This window comes from Tachypleus tridentatus, chromosome 5, assembly GCF_004210375.1.
Source record: "Tachypleus tridentatus isolate NWPU-2018 chromosome 5, ASM421037v1, whole genome shotgun sequence".
Lineage (NCBI taxonomy): Eukaryota > Metazoa > Arthropoda > Merostomata > Xiphosura > Limulidae > Tachypleus > Tachypleus tridentatus.
In genome coordinates, this window is record NC_134829.1 from 8062657 (window position 1) to 8086416 (window position 23760).

General features: G+C 34.4%; 1 protein-coding gene across 5 annotated transcripts in view; it reads right to left on the reverse strand.

Moving 5' to 3' along the window:
- LOC143250448 (CTP synthase 1-like) overlaps positions 1 to 23760 on the reverse strand; it is a 118153-nt gene that overhangs the window by 88840 nt on the left and 5553 nt on the right. For 4 of the 5 annotated variants that reach the window (XM_076500993.1, XM_076500994.1, XM_076500992.1 and 1 more), the window contains exons 3-6: positions 14452 to 14621; positions 12217 to 12318; positions 3015 to 3131; positions 2555 to 2638 (exon numbers count right to left, since the gene is read on the reverse strand). In XM_076500993.1, coding sequence (XP_076357108.1) covers positions 2555 to 2638; positions 3015 to 3131; positions 12217 to 12318; positions 14452 to 14621 — 473 coding nt within the window. The remainder of the gene's footprint in view (positions 1 to 2554; positions 2639 to 3014; positions 3132 to 12216; positions 12319 to 14451; positions 14622 to 23760) is intronic. The other variant, XM_076500991.1, reaches the window with a different exon arrangement.

The window sequence follows — 23760 nt, forward strand, 5'->3', positions numbered from 1 at the left end:
TAACAGAAGATTAGCTAACAAATAGGTAACACAATGTTGGTTAATATGTGTATAAAAGAAGGTTAGCTAACACAATGTTTTTTTAATATGTATATAAATCAACGTTAGATAACAAGTAGGTAACAGAATGTTGGTTAATATGTGTATAACAGAAGGTTAGGTAACATGTAGGTAATACAGTGTTGGTTAATATGTATGTAATAGAAGGTCAGGTAGCAAGTAGATAACACAATCTTGGTTAATACGTATACAACAGAAGGGTAGGTAACAAGTAGATAGCATAATGTTGGTAAATATGTATATAATAGAAGGTTAGATAACAAAGAGATAATACAATGTTGGTTCATATGTATATAACAGAAGGTCAGCTAACAAGTGGATAACAAAATGGTGGTTAATATGTATATAAATGAACGTTAGCTAACAAGTGGATAACAAAATGGTGGTTAATATGTATATAAATGAATGTTAGCTAACAAGTAGATAACACAACACAAAGTTGGTAAATATGATAGAAGGTTAGCTAACAAGTAGATAACACAATCTTGGTTAATACGTATACAACAGAAGGTCAGGTAACAAGTAGATAGCATAATGTTGGTAAATGTGTATATAATAGAAGGTTAGATAACAAATAGATAATATAATGTTGGTTAATATGTATATAATAGAAGGTTAGATAACAAATAGATAATACAATGTTGGTTGATATGTATATAATAGAAAGTGAGCTACAAATAGTACAACGTTGGTTAATATGAATGTAAGAGAAGATTAGCTGAGGTGTAAATAACAAAATGTTGGATAACATTTCTATCATAGAAGGTTTGCTAACAAATAGATAATACAAGGTTGGTTAATGTCTATATATAGCAAAAGGTCAGTAACAAGTAAATAACACAACATTGGTTGACAGGTATATAACAAAAGATTAGCTAAAAGTAAATAACACAATGTTGGTTAATATGTATATAATAGGAAGTCAGGTAACAAGTCAGTAACACAATGTAGGCTAATATCTATATAACAGAAGGTCAGCTAACAAGTGGATAACAAAATGTTGGTTAATATGTATATAACAGAAGATTAGCTAACAAGAAGATAACACAATGTTACTTAATGTGTATGTAATAGAAGATTTGCTAAGAAGTAGATAATACAATATAGGGTAACGTATAAAATAAAGGTCACGTAACAAGAAGAAAACAACTTTGGTTAATATGTATGTAACAGAAGGTGAGCTACAAAAAGATAACATAATGTTGGAAAATCTGTATAAAACAAAAGGCTAGCTAACAAGTAGATAACACAATGTTGGTTAATATGTATATAACAAAAGATGAGCTAATAATATAATAGAAGATTAGCTAACAAGTAAATAACACAGTAATGGTTAATATGTATATAACAGAAGGTCAGGTAAGAAGTAGATAACACAATATTGATTATGTATTTAAAAATGGCTTTTCTATTGCTGCCTTCTGTACCCATTCCAGTCATTTTTAGATATATAATTTCCTCTACAAGTGGGTTTTCTCATCATCACGGATTACAATGTTGGTTAATATGTATATAATAGATGGTCAGGTAACAAGTAGATAACACAATGTTGGTTAGTAAGTATATAATAGAACGTTAAATAACAAGTACATAATACAATGTTGGTTAGTATGTATATAATAGAAGGTTAGGTAACAAGTAGATAACACAATGTTGGTTAACTACATATAGAACAAAAGATCAGCTAACAAGTAGATAACACAATGTTGATTAATATGTATATAACAGAAGGTTAGCTAATAAGTCGATAACACAATGTTGGCTAATATGTAAATAACAGAATATCAGGTAACAAGTAGATAACGAAATGTTGCTTAATATATATATAATAGAAGGTCAGGTAAGAAGTAAATAACAAAGAATGTTTTAATTTTTCATACATAATTACATGAAGCAGATATATACACAATTATTTATATAACAACTGGATTTAGTTCATTAAGTTTTTTTTTTTAGCTACCAGTGGTTTCTTGCAATATCATGTTCTACATGTAAGGTTTAGAGATAGAGCTTTATCAAGAAATTTGTTGGTTTGTTCGTAGTTAAGCACAAAATTAGATAAAGGGATATCTGTGCTCTTTCCACTAGACATATCTAGGTTCTATTAGTGTTGGTCCACGTATGTGTTGCTGTGCCACTCGAAGAGTTCATGAAATTTAAATGTGAGTATTTACTTAATTAATTGTTACTTATTTACATTTTCAACCAGACTGCTCACAACCAGAAGTATGGAATACAATCAGTAGAAGTTTTAGACAATTTTGAATTTCTAATTGCTAAATTACTCCATAATTACTGTGTACACATTGGTTTTTAGCTAATTTTGTAGAAAAATTAAGCTTTTCAGGTCATCATTCTCTCTATCATGATTGAATTTACCAAATTAGGATTACAGCTACTTTTTGCAGTTCATTAAACTGAAGAGTAATTCTTGTAAAGTCATGGGGCTAAGCCTCAAACTAGTAGTTCTCTGACTTAGTGTGATAAAACTTACCAAATCAGGGGAAAGGCCTAAACCACGAAGTTCACGAACACTGGCTTGAGTTGGTTTGGTTTTATGCTCACCTGTTGCCTTTGGCTAGAAAATTGTTTTCATCATCATTATAATAACCATAATATTTGAATGAAAGACACTTCCAATAGCATAATGGCTAATTATAAATATGCTATTGTGAAAAAAAAAAAGTTTATATAGTAGCAAAAATATTAACAAAAGCACTCTCAAAATTTATATCAAAAATGAAAAAAAGTACAATAATACATGAATTTTAATTCACAGATGTTTATACTGAAAGCCAGATAACACAGTGTAACTTGCAAAACTTTGTGACAAAATGATAGAAAGTACACATAATGACAGAGTGTCATATTTAACTCCTAATGACAGAAAAGTGAAATGCTAATAAATATATAATAAAACACTTTCTAACAATAAAGATACAATCACCACAAACCTGAGGAACCAAACTGACATGTACACAACAAAAGTTCTCTCGTCTTACACGGAACTGAAACTGTCTAAAGGCTTCCACAAATGGCATTCCTTCAATATCTCCTATAGTACCTCCAAGCTTAAAAAGAAATGTTACAGTTCAAACATAAAAAGATGTCACTAAATCTGAAAAGTTATACATTTAAAAACTATAACTTGTTGATTCAGAACCTCAATTACACACTACATAAATTTTGTAGTTAGACCAGACAAATAAATAGTTCTCTAAATGAGAATGATTTTGTTTCCCTACCTCATTTGTTACAAATAAGTTTACTACAAGAACAGCTGCCATTTTTCATAGACAAGAACTTCTTCAAACACTCCACGTTACTTTTGCTACTGTTAAGTTGACTAAGGTTAAAAGTAAGCTGCCATACTTCAAATAACTCAAGAAAAAAGAAATTCTTTAAAATGAAGACCAACAAACATCTATTGAACATTACATCAACTAAAACAGCCGTTCTTTTATCGTTGTTGAATAATTACTGATAAGAAAGTGCAGAACAATATACAGATCTTACTGTGATCCAAAAAGTTAGCATAACATAATGTTTAGTGACAACAAGGAATCTGCTTGCCCATTTTGGCTGTCCTATCCTCTAAGCCATACTAAAACTGTTAAATAAATATATTTAAAAAAAAATTAAAGTCAGCCCTTATCATTCATATATCTATCAAGCTGTGTTTTAAAGTCACTGAAATTTATTGCATCTACTACATCTAAAGGCAACCCATTCCATATGCCAACCACCCTATTTGTAAAATAACACTGTCTTGGCTGAAGTTGGCCTTTACCTTTCCTTAATCCATATTTGTGTCCCTTCTACAGTTCTCACTGTTAAGTATAAAAAATGTTGATGCATCAACTCTATCAATTCCTTTTACAATCATAAACATTTAATCAGTTCCTCTCTGACTCTTCTTTTTTCAAGAGAAATAATTTTAAGGATCTTAATCTCTCCTCACATGAAAATCCATCCATCCCAGATACTGCTTAGTAACCCACCTCTGAACCCTTTCCAACAATTCAATGTCTTTATTAAGGTAAGAAGTCCAAGACTGAACAAAATACTCTAAGTGTTACCTAACCAGTGACCTATACAATGAAATTATAATATTTTTTAGACTTGTTCAATATTTCTTAGATGCAACATAAAATTCCTATTTGCCCTACCACTAGCAACAGTGCACTGCTTCGAAGGCTTAACAGACTGATTAACCATTACACCAAAATCCTTTTCTTTCATGACACTGTAAAGGTTATTCCCACGTAAATTATATTCATAATTTAAATTATAATAATTCCCATCAATGTCTTGCATTTATTATAATTAAAACCCATCTATCACTTATTTGTCAAACTCATTAAATGATCTAAATCCTTTTGTAAAGCAGCAGCATCTTCTTTACAGCCAGTATCAACCAAGACTTTGATATCATCAGCAAATTTAATTAATTTAATGTATACCAAATAGACCAATGATCCTAAGACTAGGTTCTGAGGTATCCCACTTGTGACAAAAATCCAGTTTGACTAAATTCCATTCATAACAAAACTCTGCTTTTTCCCATCAATCCACTCTTCTGTCTAATTAGTAAACTTATCCCCCACACCTAAAGATACAGATAAGTCTGTTTACAAGCCTTGCACCAAATACACATCTTTACCAGTGTCTACATATGCAATAGCATTTTCAAAGCACATCAAAAGATTTTTAATGCAAGATATTCCTTTAGAGAATCCATGTTGACTGTCCATGTTGATAAAATTCTAAACTTTGTTAAATAACTCTACAATGTATCTTATATTGGACTTTCTAAAACTTTTCCCACAACTGATGTCAGACTAATAAGCCTATAATTACTGGGACAACTTCTATTACCTCCCTTGAAGATAGGACTGACATTAATTTACCTGGTCCACTATTCATGGACTTACAAAAAAAACTGTGGCAAGTAGTTCACATATCTAATCCTTGATCTCCTTTGAAACTCTTGCAGAAGTATCTAGCCCAGGAGCCTTATCATTCTTTGAACTTCCCAACTTAATTTCAACAAGCTCAGAATTGTCTTGTTCAACTTTGTTTTCATCTATCAATTACTCAAGATGAGGAATACTTTTTAGGTTTCCTTTAGTAAAAAAATTGAAGAAAAGCAGAATGTATCAGGTCATCCCTTAAGTAATGTCTGATTTTAGATTCAGAAAAAAGAGAAATGATTTCAAATGCTTTTAATGTTATTTAATCAATAATTTATGTTAAATTATTATTAATTACTTCCTGCCAAAAATTCACAAGCTTCTGAATGCCACCTCTATAAATTTCTTGGGGTTTGAAGGAAAAGAATGTAGAGAGGGTAGTTTGACATCTTCATGTGTTCCAAGCTCTTTTTCATCAAGACAGTTCTGCAAACTTTGGTTGGTTGGTTGATTTAGTGTTTTATGGCACAAAGTAGCTAGGCTATCTGCCCCAAACATCCGGTAAAAAGATAAAATTAAATTTAGTAAAATTCATAAAAGGAAATTAAGGTAAAACAAAACAAACAGCATAAAACCAATGTTTACATCTAGTCTACAACATTAAGAGAAGAATTACAGTAATAGAATTTGTAAAGGCCTTTCTCTGTAGCATAATTGTAATTATCATAACTCGCCAGGAAGACTAACAAGTAAGTACAAAAACCACCATTAGTCACCTGAAGTTGGCCTTTCCAGTCCTGGTTCCAAGTTATTTGACGTTATGACCATTGTAAAAAGGTAAAGTAATTAAATTTTTAAAAGATGTGTAGCAAAACTTTAATAATAACTCACCAGGATGAGTAATGAGTAGTTCAAACAGCAGTGTTAATCACCTGAAGTTGGCCTTTCCAGTCCTGGTTTCGAGTTATTTGACGTTATGGCCATTTTCTAATTTCAAATCGAACTAAATGGACTTTGATTCTTAAAAAAGAATCACATTAAAAAGTTCTAATGTATAAATTAAAAAACGTAAATAGCATTAAAATGATTAATGGCCTTTAAAAAAACATTTCCAAGGTAAACAGGTCACAATCACCAATAACACTGTCTAACGTTATAGACAAACCTTGGGACAGAACATGTTTAAAATGGTGCTGTTGTTGGGAGTTGTAATGACGACAAGAAAGTGTATTGTGGCTTATTGTGATCTGAGTGTTACACAGACTACACACCGGTGCATCAGTTCCAGATAAAAGAAAACAATGAGTTAAAAAACTGTGACCAATGTGTAGTCCAGTTAAAACAACTTCCTCTTTCCAATCCTTACAGAAGCAAGATAGCCAAAGTCCAACAGGATTTTATTTTGAAAAGCTTGTTTTCATGTTGCTCACTCCAAGTCGACTGCCAGCTGGTATGGAGCCGAGACTTGAGTACAGGACCATAGTCCATGTATGGAACAGGAACAGCGGTGATAGTGACAGGGCAGATAGATTTATCTGCGGTGTCAGCGAGCTCGTTCCTGCACATACCAACATGGCCTGGTATCCAGAAAAACTGGATAGAAGTAGATGTTAAAGAGAAATGGGCCAGTTGGTTTTGAATATCAGTGAGAACAGGGTGTGAATTAACGTGAAGCGATTCCAGGGTCAGTAGAGAACCAAGCAAGTGAGTATAAATAATGCAGTTTCAGTACTGCTTAGCTTTTATGTAACCCAGGGCAAGTGAAATGTCGTACAGTTCAGAAGTGAACACAGAAGCTGTAGACGGGATTCTGCATCCACCGAACCACAACAAACCATGGCAGATCCCACACAGTTACCCAATTTGAACCATCCGAAATAAATAGAAATGGAAAGATGGTTCAAAAGATGTCCAGAAAATAAAAGATGGTATTTCCAATCGGGAGTGTCTGCTTTCCTCAGATGACTTAAAGATAGGTCACATTTGAGGACTTAAAGAAGCCATGTTGGGATGGTCTGACCAGTGGATAAAGCAATGTTATCCAAGGACAGACCCAATTCATCCAGCTGTGCCTGGATACAAAGGCCAATAGCAGACCGTCTGTGCTGAAAAAGTATGGCTTACCAAGGAAGGAAAACACAACCCCAGGTGGGATGCTTTGGTAAGGAAGCATACAGTAAACACAGTTGCAAAGAGCAGAGGTGCAAAGAAGGTTCATGAGACTCTATGTGTCAGCTCTGAATTGAGGAAGTGCAGAAATCCCCAGTGCAGAGTCGAAGTCCTTGATGATGAATGGGGTCCAGCATCTTTAAGGCCGAGGGTCTGACAGAGCCATAGACCAGTGATCCATAGTTAAGTTTTGATCAAATAAGAGCACAATATATCTTTAGCACAGAATATCAATCCACTCCCCAAGTGGTGGTAGAGAGGACACGGAGGATGTTCAGTGCTCTTGTACATTTGACCCATAGCTACTTGATATATGGTATAAAGGTCAGCTTACGGTCAAAGATAAGCCCCAAGTATTTTGTCTCAAGGACCACAGGCAGCACAACTTCACCAATACAGAGTTCAGGATCAGGGAGAATACCCCATTGGTGGCATAAATGCATGCAAACAGTTTTAGAGAGAGAGAAATTAAAGTCCTTTGTTGTGTAAACAAAGTAAACACTTTGTTTACACTTCAGTAAACAATTGAGGCAGTCTGTAGCTGCCACTCAATATACCTCATGTTTGACAACTGACAAGAGATGTGAAAGTTGTCAAAATAGAGCCTGTTGGCAACAGTGAGAGGGAGTTGTTCAGTGATGGCATTAATTTTTATACTGAAAAGTGTAACATTCAAAACACAGCCCTGAGGGACTCCATGTTCCTATATAAAAGAACAGGAAAATGTTGAACCCACATGAACTTGAAATCTCCTGTCCATTAAAAAATTTTTAATAAACCTGGGCAAATGGCCACATAACCCATATATATGGAGGTCTCGTAAAATGCCATACCTTCATGTTGTATCATAAACCTTCTCAATATCAAGGAATATTGATGCAGATGTTGTTTGAGAAAGGCTTCTCTGATTGATGTTTCAAGTTGAATCAGGTGGTCCATGGAGAAGCACTGTCATCGGAGCCCACACTGGGTGGGAGAGAGGACGCTGTTTGATTCGAGGAACCAAACAGGATGAGCATTAACCATCCTCTCTAAAGTCTTACAGAGACAGCTGTTCAAAGCAATTGGATGATAGTTTGAAGGAATCTTTGGATTTTTCCCAGGCTTAGAGAAAGGTAGGACAATAGCCTAGTGCCACGCATCAGGAAAAACATTCTCCTGCCAGATCCTGTTAAAAACAATCAGAAGAAGAGCAAGAGAAACAGGAGATAGATGGCACAGCATGTCATAGTGTACATCATCAGGTCCAACTGATGTACTGCCAGACCGATGAAGGGCCAGTTTGAGTTCCACCAGTGTAAAAGGATGATTACAGTCATAGAGACTATCAACTCGAAAGGAATGAGGTGATCGCTCTACCTGAGTCTTGATAGCTAAGAAGGTAGAAGAAGAAGTAGAAGTGCTAGAAAACTGGCAAAAGCTCTCACCTAGAGTATCGGTGATGCTCTAGGTATCAGTTATTTCCTGGCCATCAGAGAGCAAGATCAAGATCAAGAGGAGGACGAATTATATTGCCCACTGACCTTTCGAATCTTGTCCCATATGACTTTGGAACTGGTGGTAGAAGATATGCCGGTTGTGAACTTAATCCAAGATTACTTCTGGCTTTGACATCGTACCCACCAAGCATGTGCATGGGCCTGCTGGAAAGCAATGAGGTTCGAGAGTGCGGGATATCTACGGAAAGTATCCCAGGACTGTTTTTGAGCATTCTGTGCCATGTGGCAGGCAGGATTCCACCACAGACAAGGATATAGTAGAAAGCATGTTGAGGTTTTAGGAATACATTAAGCAGCTGCTTGTGTAATACAGTCAGTTACTGCTGTCACACAGTCATCTAATGATGGCTTACAGATGATGGCAGGACTAAATTCTGTGAGAGCAGTGAAAGAGGGCCAGTTTGCCTGATCCAGCTACCACCTGGGCATGAGGGTCAGGTTGCACTGACCATGACCAGTTTCTCTTAAAATTATAGGAAAATTATCACTGCCTCGTGGATTATATATAGTCCACTCTCTATGAAAATTGGAAGAATAATGAAGAGGAGCAAACTGAGAGATCAATAGCAGTAAAGGACTGACTAGGTGCATGAAATTAAGTCAAAAAACCAGTATTGAAGATAGACAGGTTGTGATCAGAGAGCATATGCTCTAGAAAGTGACCCCTCCTACCAATATCAGCACTTCCCCAGAGGGGATGATGTCCATTAAAGTCACCCAAGATGAAAAAGGGAGATGGCAACTGTTCAATGAGAGCATTAAGGTCTGATTGATCATATGTTTCTCCAGGTGACAGGTAGAGAGAACAAACAATGATGGTATGACTCCAGGAAACATGGATGGCTATGGCCTCCAAGGGTATGTCAAGTGGCAAAGACAGGGTGTGCACATGCTGATCAACCAACAGTGCCATCCATCCATGCACTCGTCTATCACATAGCCCACCTGAAGATGAAAGACTTTCAAAACATCATCCTCTACACTTGTGTCTCCACAACAGGTAGTTGTCGTCCACTCTATAAAGTTTCATCATGAACATTCTGCCTATACAAACTATCAAAGAATATCCCACCAAACACTTAACAAGACTTTCCTAGACTGAAGGTCCATTTTAGGCTGCACTTTAGCCAGGTTACCTGCACCCAGCCATTGTCTGCAGTGCTTAACATTTTTATAAAATATCCATTTTTCATCTCCAGTCACTAACCTGTCCAAAAAAGGTGAGTTACATTCATGAGAGTGCAGAGAAGTGAAAATGCCCTCTCTTGCTCTGAAGTTGGCTTCTGTTAAATCATGGTGAACCCATTTTCCAAGTTTTGACACCTTTCCAAGCTGTTGCAGATGATGATGAACTGTTGAATGGGTTGAATTAAGCTTCTGTGCTAGTTCAACTGTCACAGCACAATCTTCATCAAGTGCAGCCAGCAGCAAGTCATCATTAAACTCAACACGACGATCTAAATGTGGCACATCACTTAAGCTATGTTTACCTGATGTGAACTTCTGAAGTCACCTTCGATATTTTCTTTCATTGAGAGAGACTGCACCATAAACACCTTGAATGTTTCATGTAGATTCTGCTGCACTGTTGCCTTTTCTGAACTCATAAAGCATTATATGCCTAATGTGCTCCTCAGACACATCCATCTTCATAAGGGTTCATTTAATTAATGATCTAAAAAAGTGGAATTATGTTGGTTTCTTTTACTTGTCTGAACATTTTTATACATGTCCTGTTACAGATTTTAGTCATTAAAGCCTTCTACAAAGACAGAAATGATGATGCATTCTTTTTATTAAATTTTCAGATTTTACTTGTGGGATGACCTGATATTTTCAGTGTAGGAAAGTTATAACTTCTGATACAATACTGCACCTTCTTTCACATAAAAGCTAGAATCCCTCAATGAAGTGATGGAAGGACTGGTGAAAAATTTATCTAGATAAGCACATTTGTAAAGCATCCAAAGAACATTCATTGCATGTGACATCTTGTAGAGAGACTCACCTGTGCCATATCTGAATCTGTGCTCATTCTGAAAATATGTCACTTAAACTTTCTTCTTGTATGCAATAGGATAAGGGTTCAGAGTAATGAATGGGACTGAGCATACTCAGGAGAAATCCTCCAGTGCACCACCTCAGTCGCTATGAGGTGAAGAGTCCCTTAATGCAATTGAAAATGAGGGGGAAAAGGCAGTGAAGTCCAGAAAAATGCAACAAGGAGTGGAAAGGGTGCAATGAGTGACCATGAAATCCTATTTTTATAAACAGACCAGTCCAGTTCATTCAATCTAGGATCAGATGGATGGGCAGCTATCTTTACATTGCATTACCTATGATATTTCATGAGTTATTATGGTGTGGGACAGACATAGTAATGATGCAATACAACATGAGGTTAACAAACTAGTAGTCTTGCAAAACATCACAAAAGTGGACACTGTGGACCTAAAAGTTTATACAGTGCAGATTTGGAAATGGAAAAAAAAGGAGAGGATAAGGCCACTTCATAGTTTGCACAAACTGATGATTTATAAATCAGAACTAGGATGAAGGTAATGCTGAGAAGCAAGGAAATTAACAGTGTGAAGTGAAACATTCAAGATCTCCACCTTATTCATCTAAATACCCAGAGTAAAAATTCACTAAAGGGCTAGAAAAACTCTAAAGTGGATCTAGAAAGATTGATGACATGAGCAGTGCTAGAAAAAATTACAAGTAAACCAACATATTAGAAGAATGAATGAAAAACAACTCAAAATAGAACCCCAGATAAGAGACCCAATGGAAAAGAGTACGTACTGTTTACAATGAACACAAAATAAAAAGTGTATCAAGAAGGTAAGGAAAAGGAGAGTTCTGTCCACATATTAAGCATTGAAGTATATAGAGGAGGTCCTGGGAAGAGGCAGGAAAGGAGAGAGAATGACACAATATTTGAGCAAAAAGGGAGTATGAATGATGACAAATTGGAAGGAGAATTGACAAGAAGGTCCAACTATAACTCCAACAGAGCTCCAAACACTGATGGTGCCAAAGATAGGACAAAGAACAGTGTGCATCACCAAAAAAATTCCAACAATAGAAAAGCCATTATACAGGAAAAAATGGAATTTTTGTTTAGGGCCTTTGAATAATACAGGGAACAAAACACATTCAAAGAGCCTTGTAAAAGGCATAAGCCAAAACCTTTGTGGAAAAAATATCTCTCTTACCAAAAATAGTCTTCACACATATGATGGGTAAATATTATGAGTGTCAGTCATAGGTGGAGATGAAACTCTTAAAAAATATAATGAACTAAAACAGCGATCTAGAAATATTCAACTTTTAAGGATGAAAATTGTAAAAACTGGAAGACCCCATACAACTTTAGTATTGGTAAATTGTTTCTAAAACATAGATTAAAACAAATGTATTTAAATTAGTTGTTTTAATTTTATTAATTTCAAGGTAAGAAATTAATAAACAAACAGTAAATCAAACTTTTATTCACAAAATACATAAAGACAAGGATTTGTCTGCTGTTTCTTAATGACACAGCACTATTTGAGCACAAGATAAAAACTCACTTCTACAATGCAGACTTCTGGTCTTTGACCATCTGGAGTAACTGTTACTTGTGCAACTCTTTCAACCCATTCTTGGATAGCATCTGTAATGTGAGGCACAACCTGTCAAGGAATAGAAATTCATTATATACTGCTAACTCACTTATGTAACACAGACATTTGGTGTTTGATCACCTGAAGCAACTGCTAGTTGTGCAACCCTCTCAACCCATTCTTGGATAGCATTTGTAATGTTATGCACAACCTGTTAAGGTGTAGAAACTCAAACACCAATAAAATTTAAATAAAACATGTTTACTAAAGATTTACAACATACTATAAATAAAACTGCCACTGATTTACAAGATTTTAGATCATGAAAAACACACAGTTTTAAATGTCATTTAAATGCAGTTATCAAAATTTGTTCAAGAGATTAGCAGGTGTCAGACCACAAGTTCACATAGCACGGTTCTAGATAACGAAAACTTATGAGCCCATGTGTCAGACCAAAAGTTCACATAGCACAGTTCTAGTAAACCCAAACTTCTGGGCCCAGGTGTCAGACCACAAGTTTCTTATAGCAGGGTTCTAGTAAACCCAAACTTCTGGGCCCAGGTGTCAGACCACAAGTTTCTTATAGCAGGGTTCTAGTTAACCCAAACTTCTGGGCCCCACATGCATGACTATTGTTGTTTATAGTGTAAAGTAACTATGACCAAACTGCTAAGAAATTAAAAATAAAGTAAAATTATTAAAATCAAAACAAAGTCAAAATTAATAAATTAAACAGTATTAAAAAGGCCAATGGCCTTTAAAAAAACTAAAAACATTTGTAAGGTGGAAGGTGTCGCCATCAGAGGTAAACCTGTGAACAAAACACGTCTAAATAATTGGTGCTGTCTTTCAGAGTAAGTAGTAAGTAAACAAGTAGTGTACATTGTAAACAGTTTAACATTGAACACAATGTTTTTGTAGAATGTAAACAAGTAGTGTATATTGAAAATAGTTTAACATTTAACACAATCTTCTTCTACAAGGTAAACATATAGGGTGTATTGTAAACAGTTTAACATTTAACACAATGTTCTTCTATAATGTAAACATGTAGTGTATATTGTAAATAGTTTAACATTTAACACAATTTTCTTCTACAAGGTAAACAAGTAAAGTATATTGTAAATAGTTTACCATTTAACACAATGTTTTTGTAAAATGTAAACAAGTAGTGTATATTGTAAATAGTTTAAAATTTAACACAATGTTTTTCTATAATGTAAACAAGTAGTGTATATTGTAAATATTTTAACATTTAACACAATCTTCTTCTACAAGGTAAACAAGTAGTGTATATAGTAAATAGTTTAACATTTAACACAATGTTTTTCTATAATGTAAACATGTAGTGTATATTGTAAATAGTTTAACATTTAACACAATGTTTTTGTAGAATGTAAATAAAGGTTTCATTGACATGAAATGCTGCTCCACCTTTTTTTCTTGAATTCATTAAATTTTACCTATGGATCACTTGAAAAAAACAGAAAAAGTCCAGTACCCTACTATATAAAATTCAAATATCTTGAAGGTACCTCAACAATACTAAGTTGCTATCATGCTGTTTTATATTGAAAAATTCCAGGAGAATCAACAATTCTAAGTCCAAGTTGAGTTAATGAATATAAAGATTTCAGTTGAGTTAATGAATTTATCCTCACATAAGATATTTTTAATTCAACACATACATAACTTAAAGCATAAGTTTTGCAACCCATTGACAAAAACATGTACATGTTCTTCAATCCATTCTGATATACACAACAGTTGATAAAATTGTTTTTGAAAAATTTTACTTTTTTGTATAAAAATTGATAAATTTGCATTTCAGAAAGTTATTACTTGGAAAAACATTTAAATAAATGTATTAAATGGTATGCCATAATAACAAGAGAACAAAATGTCTATGAAAAGTTGTTTTATGCTTAAATTATGTATTAATATCAACAAGGGTATCTGTGAGAATAAAGTTCCAATTTCATTGAGAAATCATGTAATCAAATGTGTGTGTCTAATTTCTGGAAAAGTTTGTGTGAAAAAGCACAAAATCATTCGAGTGTTAGTAGTAGCAATACAAAACCAAGATTAAAATTAGATCATCCTACTTTTCTTATAGATTTCTTAAAGATCCCTAACCACAACTTTATCTGTACATATATAGACTAGAAACAATAACTAAAGAAATAATAAACAAATTACCTGAACTGTTTTACCAAGATAATCTCCCTTTCTTTCTTTCTTGATCACATGTTCATATATTTTTCCAGTTGTTATGTTGTTTTCTTTATGTAGTGTGATATTAAGAAACCTTTCATAGTTTCCAAGATCCAAATCCACTTCCCCACCATCATCTAATACAAATACCTCACCTGTTTAAGAAAACAAACCTTCTAATATAAAAAAACATTCATAGGTTCCAAGATCCAGTTCTCCACCATCATCCTATATAAATACCTCACTATTTGAAACAACAACCTTCTGATATAAAAAAACATTCATAGGTTCGACAATCCAGTTCCCCACCATCATCCTATATAAATACCACACTTATTTAAAAAAACAACCTTCTAATATAAAAAAACATTCATAGGTTCCACGATCCAGTTCCCCACCATCATCCTATACAAATACCTCATCCATTTAAAAAACAACCTTCTAATATAAAAAAATATTCATAGGTTTCACGATCCAGTTCCCCACCATCATCCAATACAAATACCTCAGATGTTCCTGCCTTTTATGCTATACTTAAATATTCTTGTTGATATTCATCTTGTGATGTTCTCCACCTGAATTAGTGCGTCCTCAATCCTGGTACTGTATATAAGCACCTCTTTCAGACAATGTAACCACTTTCCAAGACTTAAATCATCCAAATCATTCACACTGGAAGATGGGTGAGTGTGTGTCAGAAAAGGTCAGTATTACTGGAAATACATTTTCAATTTATTAAAATGTTAACTTCCAAAACACATCTCCACCGACAGTGACAGCTTGAATTTCACATTTATAATGTGGAGAGGCCAGAAGGGACATTATCCACAGAAAGACTATCAACACAGATCATTATACAAATGGGAAAACTACTTCCAGAAAAGGTATGCTTATCACCTAGAACTTAAGTACAGAAGAAAGAGCACATGAGTGGTCATCACTTTAGGCCAGCCCCAACTAGATAACTAAGTTTCTGCTACTTGGGATTGAAATTAAGGGGTCAGAGTACTTGTATTCCATGCTGGTGAATAGAGCAGTTGGATCACAACATTAGATACAAAAATTATAGAATGAATCTCAACCTGTAGCAATACAGTGATGTGTTCCAAACCACAGGAATCAGATAAAAAAAGCAAACACAAAACTGGACAAATATTTGAATGATGGGATCATGTATGCCATACCAACTAAAGGAACAAAACTCATCCTGTCTGGAATTATAAATATGCATCCTCACTCCCCAAAAAGAGGGCAAGGAACATTGCACTTGTCTCTGGAATTACTGGGAGGACATGGAACCATTGTGCTCAACCAAGAACCCAGGATGGGACCAACCTGCATTTGGAATTATGAGGTGATAGTGGACCTCTGTTCAGGAACAATAAAGTGAATAAAAACTGCTCAAAAAGAAGGTCCAGGTATGCCTCAACCTGATAGTGGAGTAATAAATCTGAACTGGTATTACAGGTAGGCTCTTGCATAGACTATGCAGCTCCTACCTACAAGTAGGCAAAAGGGAAACACAGACAACAGTGTGGTTCTGATCCACTCAATGCTCAAGATCTAATATATTGCTCCTGAGTAAGAAGACTGGACAATCTATTGAATTGGAGATCATGTCCTATTGGTTGCACAGTAACTGCTGAAGGGTCCACATGTGCCTGTCACAAAATAATAAGATATTCAAGGAATCTCCAAAAGAGAAAAAGCCACCTGCACAGTAGGTGAAGACGACATAAGTCTGACTGCTCCCTCCATAGCCTGGAGGTGAATGAGCCTGACTTAAGTAAGTGTTGAAAGTGACCCCCATATAAGCAATATAATGAGTTGGCAATAGCACAGATTTCTCTGTTATAATAATAAAACCAGCCTTGGTAGCCTCTGAAAGGAGAATCTGGGTATGTTGTTCCATCATCTGACGTGATGGTGCTAGAAGTAACCACTCATCCAAATAATATTGTGTGCACAGTCCCAAAGAATGAATATGAGAAGAAAAGGCTTGTAACACTCTGCAGAAGACACTTGGTGCAGGTGCTAGACCAAAGGGCAGACTCCTGAACCATAGAACCTGACTCTTTTGCACAAAACACAACATTTGGCAGGATGACTTGGGTATAGGGTATATGTGTCAACAACTTTGAACTTGGTCATCTAAAGACCTGGTAAAAAATACCATTGGTTGAAACAAGACTCCATGGTATACCAAAGATAATCCAAGAATTGGTTGAGAAAAGAAAGAATGATGATTGGAAACCAGTCTCCAATCTCTCAGGGCAAAACATGAATAAAATTCCAGAAGAATGAAACTGGCTCTCTCTTCTGCCCACTGGATCAATAAGTCCCTTACAGCTTGGAAATGAAGATCTACACTCTGTGAATCTGTTGGAGGCAAAAACACCACAGGCTGGAAGGATAAATGAGGTGGAAATGACCAATCCTGATGCCAGAACCTGGAAGACTCATAGATCTGTGGTGAAGGAAGTCCAGACTTTAAAAAAATGATGTAACTATAAATGTACATAACCTACTGGTATAGAACACTCTGATATTGTTGGTATCAGTCCACCTAAGAGGAGGAAACATAAGGACCAGGATGGACTCTATTGTAAGTACCAATAAATCAAGAAACTAAAGGCAGGAGTTTGGATATATAACAAGCAAACACACTCAAACTATTAGCTGAAACTGAAAAAAGTCAAGAAACCAAGAATAACAATAAAGAATGTAAACAAGCACCATCAATTCTACAAAAGACAATGAATGGTGAAAAGGAGTCTCCTTTAACTGCCAGAGCATGGCAGCAAGTAGACAAACTCCCTCCAACAAGGTATCTATTTCCAATGAATTTCTACAATATACAAGCCAGGACATAGCAGAAGCTAACAATCTTACCATTGTGGAAGTCAGCAAAACACCCAATTTATCCACAAACTGATGTAGAGGATGCTGCGAGACTTAAGACAAAAGTTGAAAATAAAATAAATATCACAACACAGTAGTGAGTTAGATGAACGTGAAAAAATTGTGATCTGTTCAAATTTATCACAGGTTGGACATGTAAGGTTCCAAAGAGGGTTCATTATTTTTTAATCTAAACAGATATCATCCTAGTTGTGATAACCCAAAACATCCTGTTCTGACAAATATAGGGGACAAGGCAAAGCTATCATCTCAGATAACTGAGTGCTAAACCTTCCAGTATGAACACCAGTATCAGGTGAAAAATGGAAAACTAAGTAGTCCCTATTCAACCTTTCCACCATCAATGAAAAAGTACACTCAAAGGAAAGTCACAAAACCTCAAAAACCTGAGCAACTAACTGAAGAAAGGAAGCAAGAGATAGTTGATCCAAACTAGTCTCATGAGAAGTCAGTCTAGTAAAGGAAATCAATGGAAAAACAGAGTCCAAATTCTCCCCAGAATGTCCTGGATCATCAACAAAAACAGTCTCATGATCTACAGGACATATAACCCTTGGTCAAATATGTGTCTCCACCTGACAACGAATCAAATCACAGACAACCTCAACTACGAGTGACCACCACTCTCACTCACCCCTGACTAGTGAGAGACACTGGACAACAGAAATGGAATAGGGAAGGACTGATTAGCCTCCATGCTGGCAGCAGTAACACAAAAATTTATACCTAAAAAGAACAATTTTTTTATGGAATTATAACTGTACAGAAATCCATAATGCAGCACCAAAATTGCAATCAATAATGTAACTAAACACAGCACTGTATCAGAGAAAACTGTAACCAAACATTTTGTTGAGAAACAGCAATTACATTATCTGAGTGAGGTGTTTGTACACAGTACAACAACTTTTTATGCAGGTGAAGAATATAATAAAACACGTATCACCAATGACATTGAAATGTGATATAAAATAATGAAGAAAGGAAGAATGATGTTTATATGGACAAAGTTGAAAACCTGAATATTGAGAAAGTGTCAGTAGAGGTAAGTTTGTTTTGGAATTTTGATACATTCTCATAAAAGCAGACCATGATTGAACAAAGTATTCAAAACCAGTTCAAATCAATGTTAGTATAAACAAGTTGATAATCTCTTATTTCCCAATGGGTTTTAAAGGAGATTAAATATTGGATATGTGAGCTACTTGCAACTAATTGTTTTTTTATTACTTAGGTAAGTAGCAAAGGATTAGAAATTAGTCAATGTAGCTCTTCTTTTTAAGAAAGGTGATAAAAAATGTTCCAGCAATTATAAAACCATTAATCTTACATAATTTTAGGAAATTCTATTAAAAGATGCTTTGCAAAGTCATTTAACAAAGTGCAGAATTACACTGGATAACCAAAATGGTTTCATTAAGGGAAAACTTTGCCTTACAAATCTTCTGACATTGTTACGAAGATGAGGGTAAGGACGTAGCTTTGATGTGTCTGGATTTTCAGAAAGCATTTGGAAACATGCAACATAAAAGGCTTGTAAAAACGTTATCTCTAAACATATGGAAAATAAGTTAGCAAATTGGATAGAAGAGTTGTTGAATGAAAGAAATTAGAGGGTCATTACAAATGGAGTTTAGACGCAGTGAATTAATGTTGCAAGTGGGGTTCCTCAGGGCTCAGTCTTATGGCCTTTGTTCTTTTTTTATTTACATCAACGACACAGATGAAAGAATAGTCAATAAATTACTTAAATTTGAAGATATCGAGGTCTTGGATTTCATCCAAGAACAAAATGTTGCTGACTTACAAAATCATTTAGATCATGCAGTGAGAAATAAACAGCAAAAGGGTTTTATTTGTATTTAATGCAAGTTAATGAATGTGGGTTCTCATAATTTGAAATATGAGTATAATTTGGATTGGAATAGCCTTAACAGTGTCACGAAAGACAGGACTCTTGTTGTAATAGTTGATCAGTCTCTAAAATCATCCAAGCATTGTGTTGTTTCTTTTATCAGGGCAAATAGGATTTTAAATTTATCTACAAAAATATTGAATACAAGTGAAAAGGGGCGAAACTTTTATTGCACAAATCACAGGTTACACCACATCTCAAGTATTATGTTTAGTCTTGGTCTGTACCTTTAAAAAGAATACTGAATTATTTGAAATGGTTACAAAAAAGGTGCCTGGAATGGAAAGTTTCTCATGTGAGAAAATGCTGAAATCTTCAAAATTCTTTTTTCTTGAAAAAAAAAAAAAAAACTCAGTTTCCCTCTGACTCAGATGTTCAAGATTGTAAAAGGAACTGATAGTCTATACATATCTTTCTTCATATTTAACAGTGAGAATAGTAGAATTAGAGGACACAAATAAAAGTTTTGGCAGGGTAGGAGCCATAACATCAGAGTTTTATTTTGCTTACCAAATGATTAGTCTTTGAATGTTCTAGAGGCAGTAAATTTATTTAAGTATAAGAGAAAGCTTGATAAATATGTGAATGATAAGAGCTGGCTTTTTCTTTATAAATTTATTTATTAACAGTCTTAGTTTAGTTACAAGGACAAGACAGCCAAGGATCAATAGCTTACTTGTTGCCATAAAACATTATCTTCAAAGTGCAATAAATGAATCGCAGTTAGCAGTTACCACTTATCAAAATTACACAAAATATCTTTTCTCTCTCACATAAGTTCTTTCGATTTTGTATTCTGCATAAACCACTGTTTCATTAATGAAACAAAATTTCTAGCCTCATTTAACACTCACTGTGATTGTTCTGAACTACAATATTTTCCTCTGTATTAACTTTCTTCAGAAAAGATATCATAAGAATATTCTATAACACACTCCTGAAATATCCCACCAAACACATTCTTATCAGATTAAAATATTTTGTTAACCTGAAGATGAACTAAAAAGGTTGAGCCATTGTTCTCTACTTTAATTTGACAAAAGTTTTAATATTCATACTAGCCATCTTGAGCAACGAATACCAAAGTTTTAATACCCATACCAGCTATCTTGAGAAAAAAATTAAAAAGGTTTAATACCCATACCAGCTATCTTGAAAAAAAAAATCAAAAGTTATAATATCCATACCAGCCATCCTGAGACACAAATAAAAAAGTCTTAATATCCATACCATTCATGTTGAGATACAAACACAAAAATTTTAATACCCACACCAAAGATCTTGAAATATAAATACAAAACTTTTAACATCCATACCAGCCTTCTTGAGATACAAACACAAAAGTTTTATTTCCAATACCAGCCATCTTCACATAAAAAGTTTTAATACCCATAGCATCAATCTTGAGATACAAATGTTGTAATACCCACACCAGCCATCTTGAGTTACAAACACAAAGGTTTTAATACCCACACCAGAGATTTTCAAATACAAATATCCACACCAGTCATCTTGAGATACAAACACAAAAATCTTAATACCCTTACCAGCCATATTGAGATACAAACACAAAAGTTTTAATACCCATACTAACCATCTTGAGTTACAAATACAAACATTTTAATACCCATACCAGTCATCTTGAGATAGAAAAACAAGATTTATACCCATACCAGCCATACTGAGATAGAAACACGAAAGTTTTAATACCCACACCAGCCATCTTAAGTTACAAACACAAAATTTTGATACCCATACCAGAGATCTTGAAATACAAACACAAAAGTTTTATTTCCCATACAAGCCATCTTGAGATACAAAAGTTTTAATATCCATACCAGCCATCTTGAGATACAAACACAAGTTTTCATACCATTCCAGCCATCTTGAGATAAAAATGTAAAACTTTTAATATCCAAATCAGCCTTCTTGAGATAAAAATACAAAAGTTTTAATACCATTACCAGCCATATTGAGATACAAACACAAAAGTGTTAATATGCATACCAGCCATCTTGAGTTACAAACACAAAAGTTTTAATACCCATACAAGAAATCTTGATATACAAATACAAAAGTTTTCATATCCATACCAGCATTTTTGAGATAAAAATATAAAACTTTCAATATCTACACCACTCTTCTTGAGATGAAAATACAAATTTTAACACCCATACCACCCATCTTGAGACAAAAGTGTTAATACCCATACCAGCCATATTGAGATACAAAAGTTCTAATACCCATAGCAGCCATCTTGAAATACAAAAGTTTTAATACCCATACCAGCCATCTTGAGATATAAATACTTTAATACCCATGCCAGCCATCTTGAGGAACAAAAGTTTTGATACCCATACCACCCATCTTGAGATAATAACACAAAAGTTTTAATACCCATACCAGCCACATTGATACACAAACACAAACGTCTTAATGCACATACAAGCAATCTTGAGACAAAAAAGTTTTAATATCTATACCAGCCATTTTGAAATATAAATGTTCTGATCCCCATACCAGCCATCTTGAGATAGAAAAGTTCCAAAATCCATACCAGTCATCTTGAAATTCAAAAGTTCTAATACCCACACCAACCATATTGAGATACAAACACAAAAGATTCAATATCCAAACCAGGCATCTTGAAATACAAATGTTTTATAATACCCATATCAGCCATCTTCAGATACAAATACAAAAGTTTAAATATCCATACCAGCCTTCTTGAGATAAAAATACACAAGTTTTAATACCATTATCAGCCTTCTTGAGATACAAATGTTTTCATACCCATACCAGCCATCTTGAGATAGAAAAGCAAGTTTCCATTCCTATACCAGCCATACTGAGATACAAACACAAAAGTTTTAATACCCATACCTGAGTTCTTCAAATACAAACATAAAGGTTTCATTACTCATACCAGCCATCTTGAGATAGAAAAGCAAGTTTCCATACCTATACCAGCCATACTGAGATACAAACACAAAAGTTTTAATACCCATACCTGAGTTCTTCAAATACAAACATAAAGGTTTCATTACTCATACCAGCCATCTTGAGAAAAATGTTTTAATATCCATACCAGCCATGTTGAAATACAAATGTTCTAATACCCATACCAGCCATCATGAGATACAAAAGTTCTAATACCCATAGCAGCCATACTGAAATACAAACACAAAAGATTCAATATCCATACCAGCCATCTTGAAACACAAAAGTTTTAATACCAACACCAGCCATCTTGAGATACAAATATTTTAATACCCATACCAGCCATCTTGAGGCACAAAAATTTTAATATCCATACCAGCCATCTTGAGACAAAATTTTTAATATCCATACCAGCCATCTTGAAATACAAATGTTCTAATACCCATACCAGCCATCATGAGATACAAAAGTTCTAATACCCACAGCAGCCATATTGAGATACAAAACCAAAATATTCAATACCTATACCAGCCATCTTGAAAAAAACGAGTTTTAATACCCATACCAGCAATCTTGAGACACAAGTTTTAATACCAACACCAGCCATCTTGAGATACAGATATTTTAATACCCATACCAGCCATCTTGAGATACGAAAGTTTTAATACCCACACAAGCCATCTTGAGATACAAACACAAACGTTTTAATACCCATAAAAGCAATATTGAGATACAAATGTTTTTATACCCATACCAGTCATCTTCAGCTAGAAAAACAAGTTTTCAGACATGTTCCTAACGTCTTGAGATACCAACAGAGAAGTTTTAATACACATACCAATCATCTTGAGGAACAAACACAAAAGTTTTATTACCCATACAAGCCATCTTGAGGCAAAAAAGTTTTAATATCAAATATCACCCATCTTGAGATACAAACACAAAAGTTTTAATACCCATACCAGCCATATTAAGATACAAATACAAACGTTTTAATACTCATACCAGCCATCTTGAGATACAAATACAAACGTTTTAATACCCATACAAGCAATCTTGAGATACAAATGTTTAAATACCCATTCCAACAATCTTGAGATATAAATACAAAAGTTTTTATACCCATAACAGCCATATTGAGACACAAACACAAATGTTTTTATACCCATACCAGCCATCTTGAGATACAAATACAAAAGTTTTAATACCCATACCAGCCATCTTGAGATACAAATACAAAAGTTTTAATACCCATACCAGCCATCTTGAGATACAAATACAAAGGTTTTTATATCCATACCAGTCATCTGGTGATAGAAAAACAAGTTTTCATACCCACACCAGCCATCTTGAGCTGCAAACACAAAAGTTTTAATACCCATACCTGAGATCTTGAAATACAAATGTAAAAGTTTTAATATCCATACCAGCCTTCTTGAGATACAAATACAAAAGTTTTAATACCCATACCAGCCATCTTGAGATACAAATACAAAAGTTTTAATACCCATACCAGC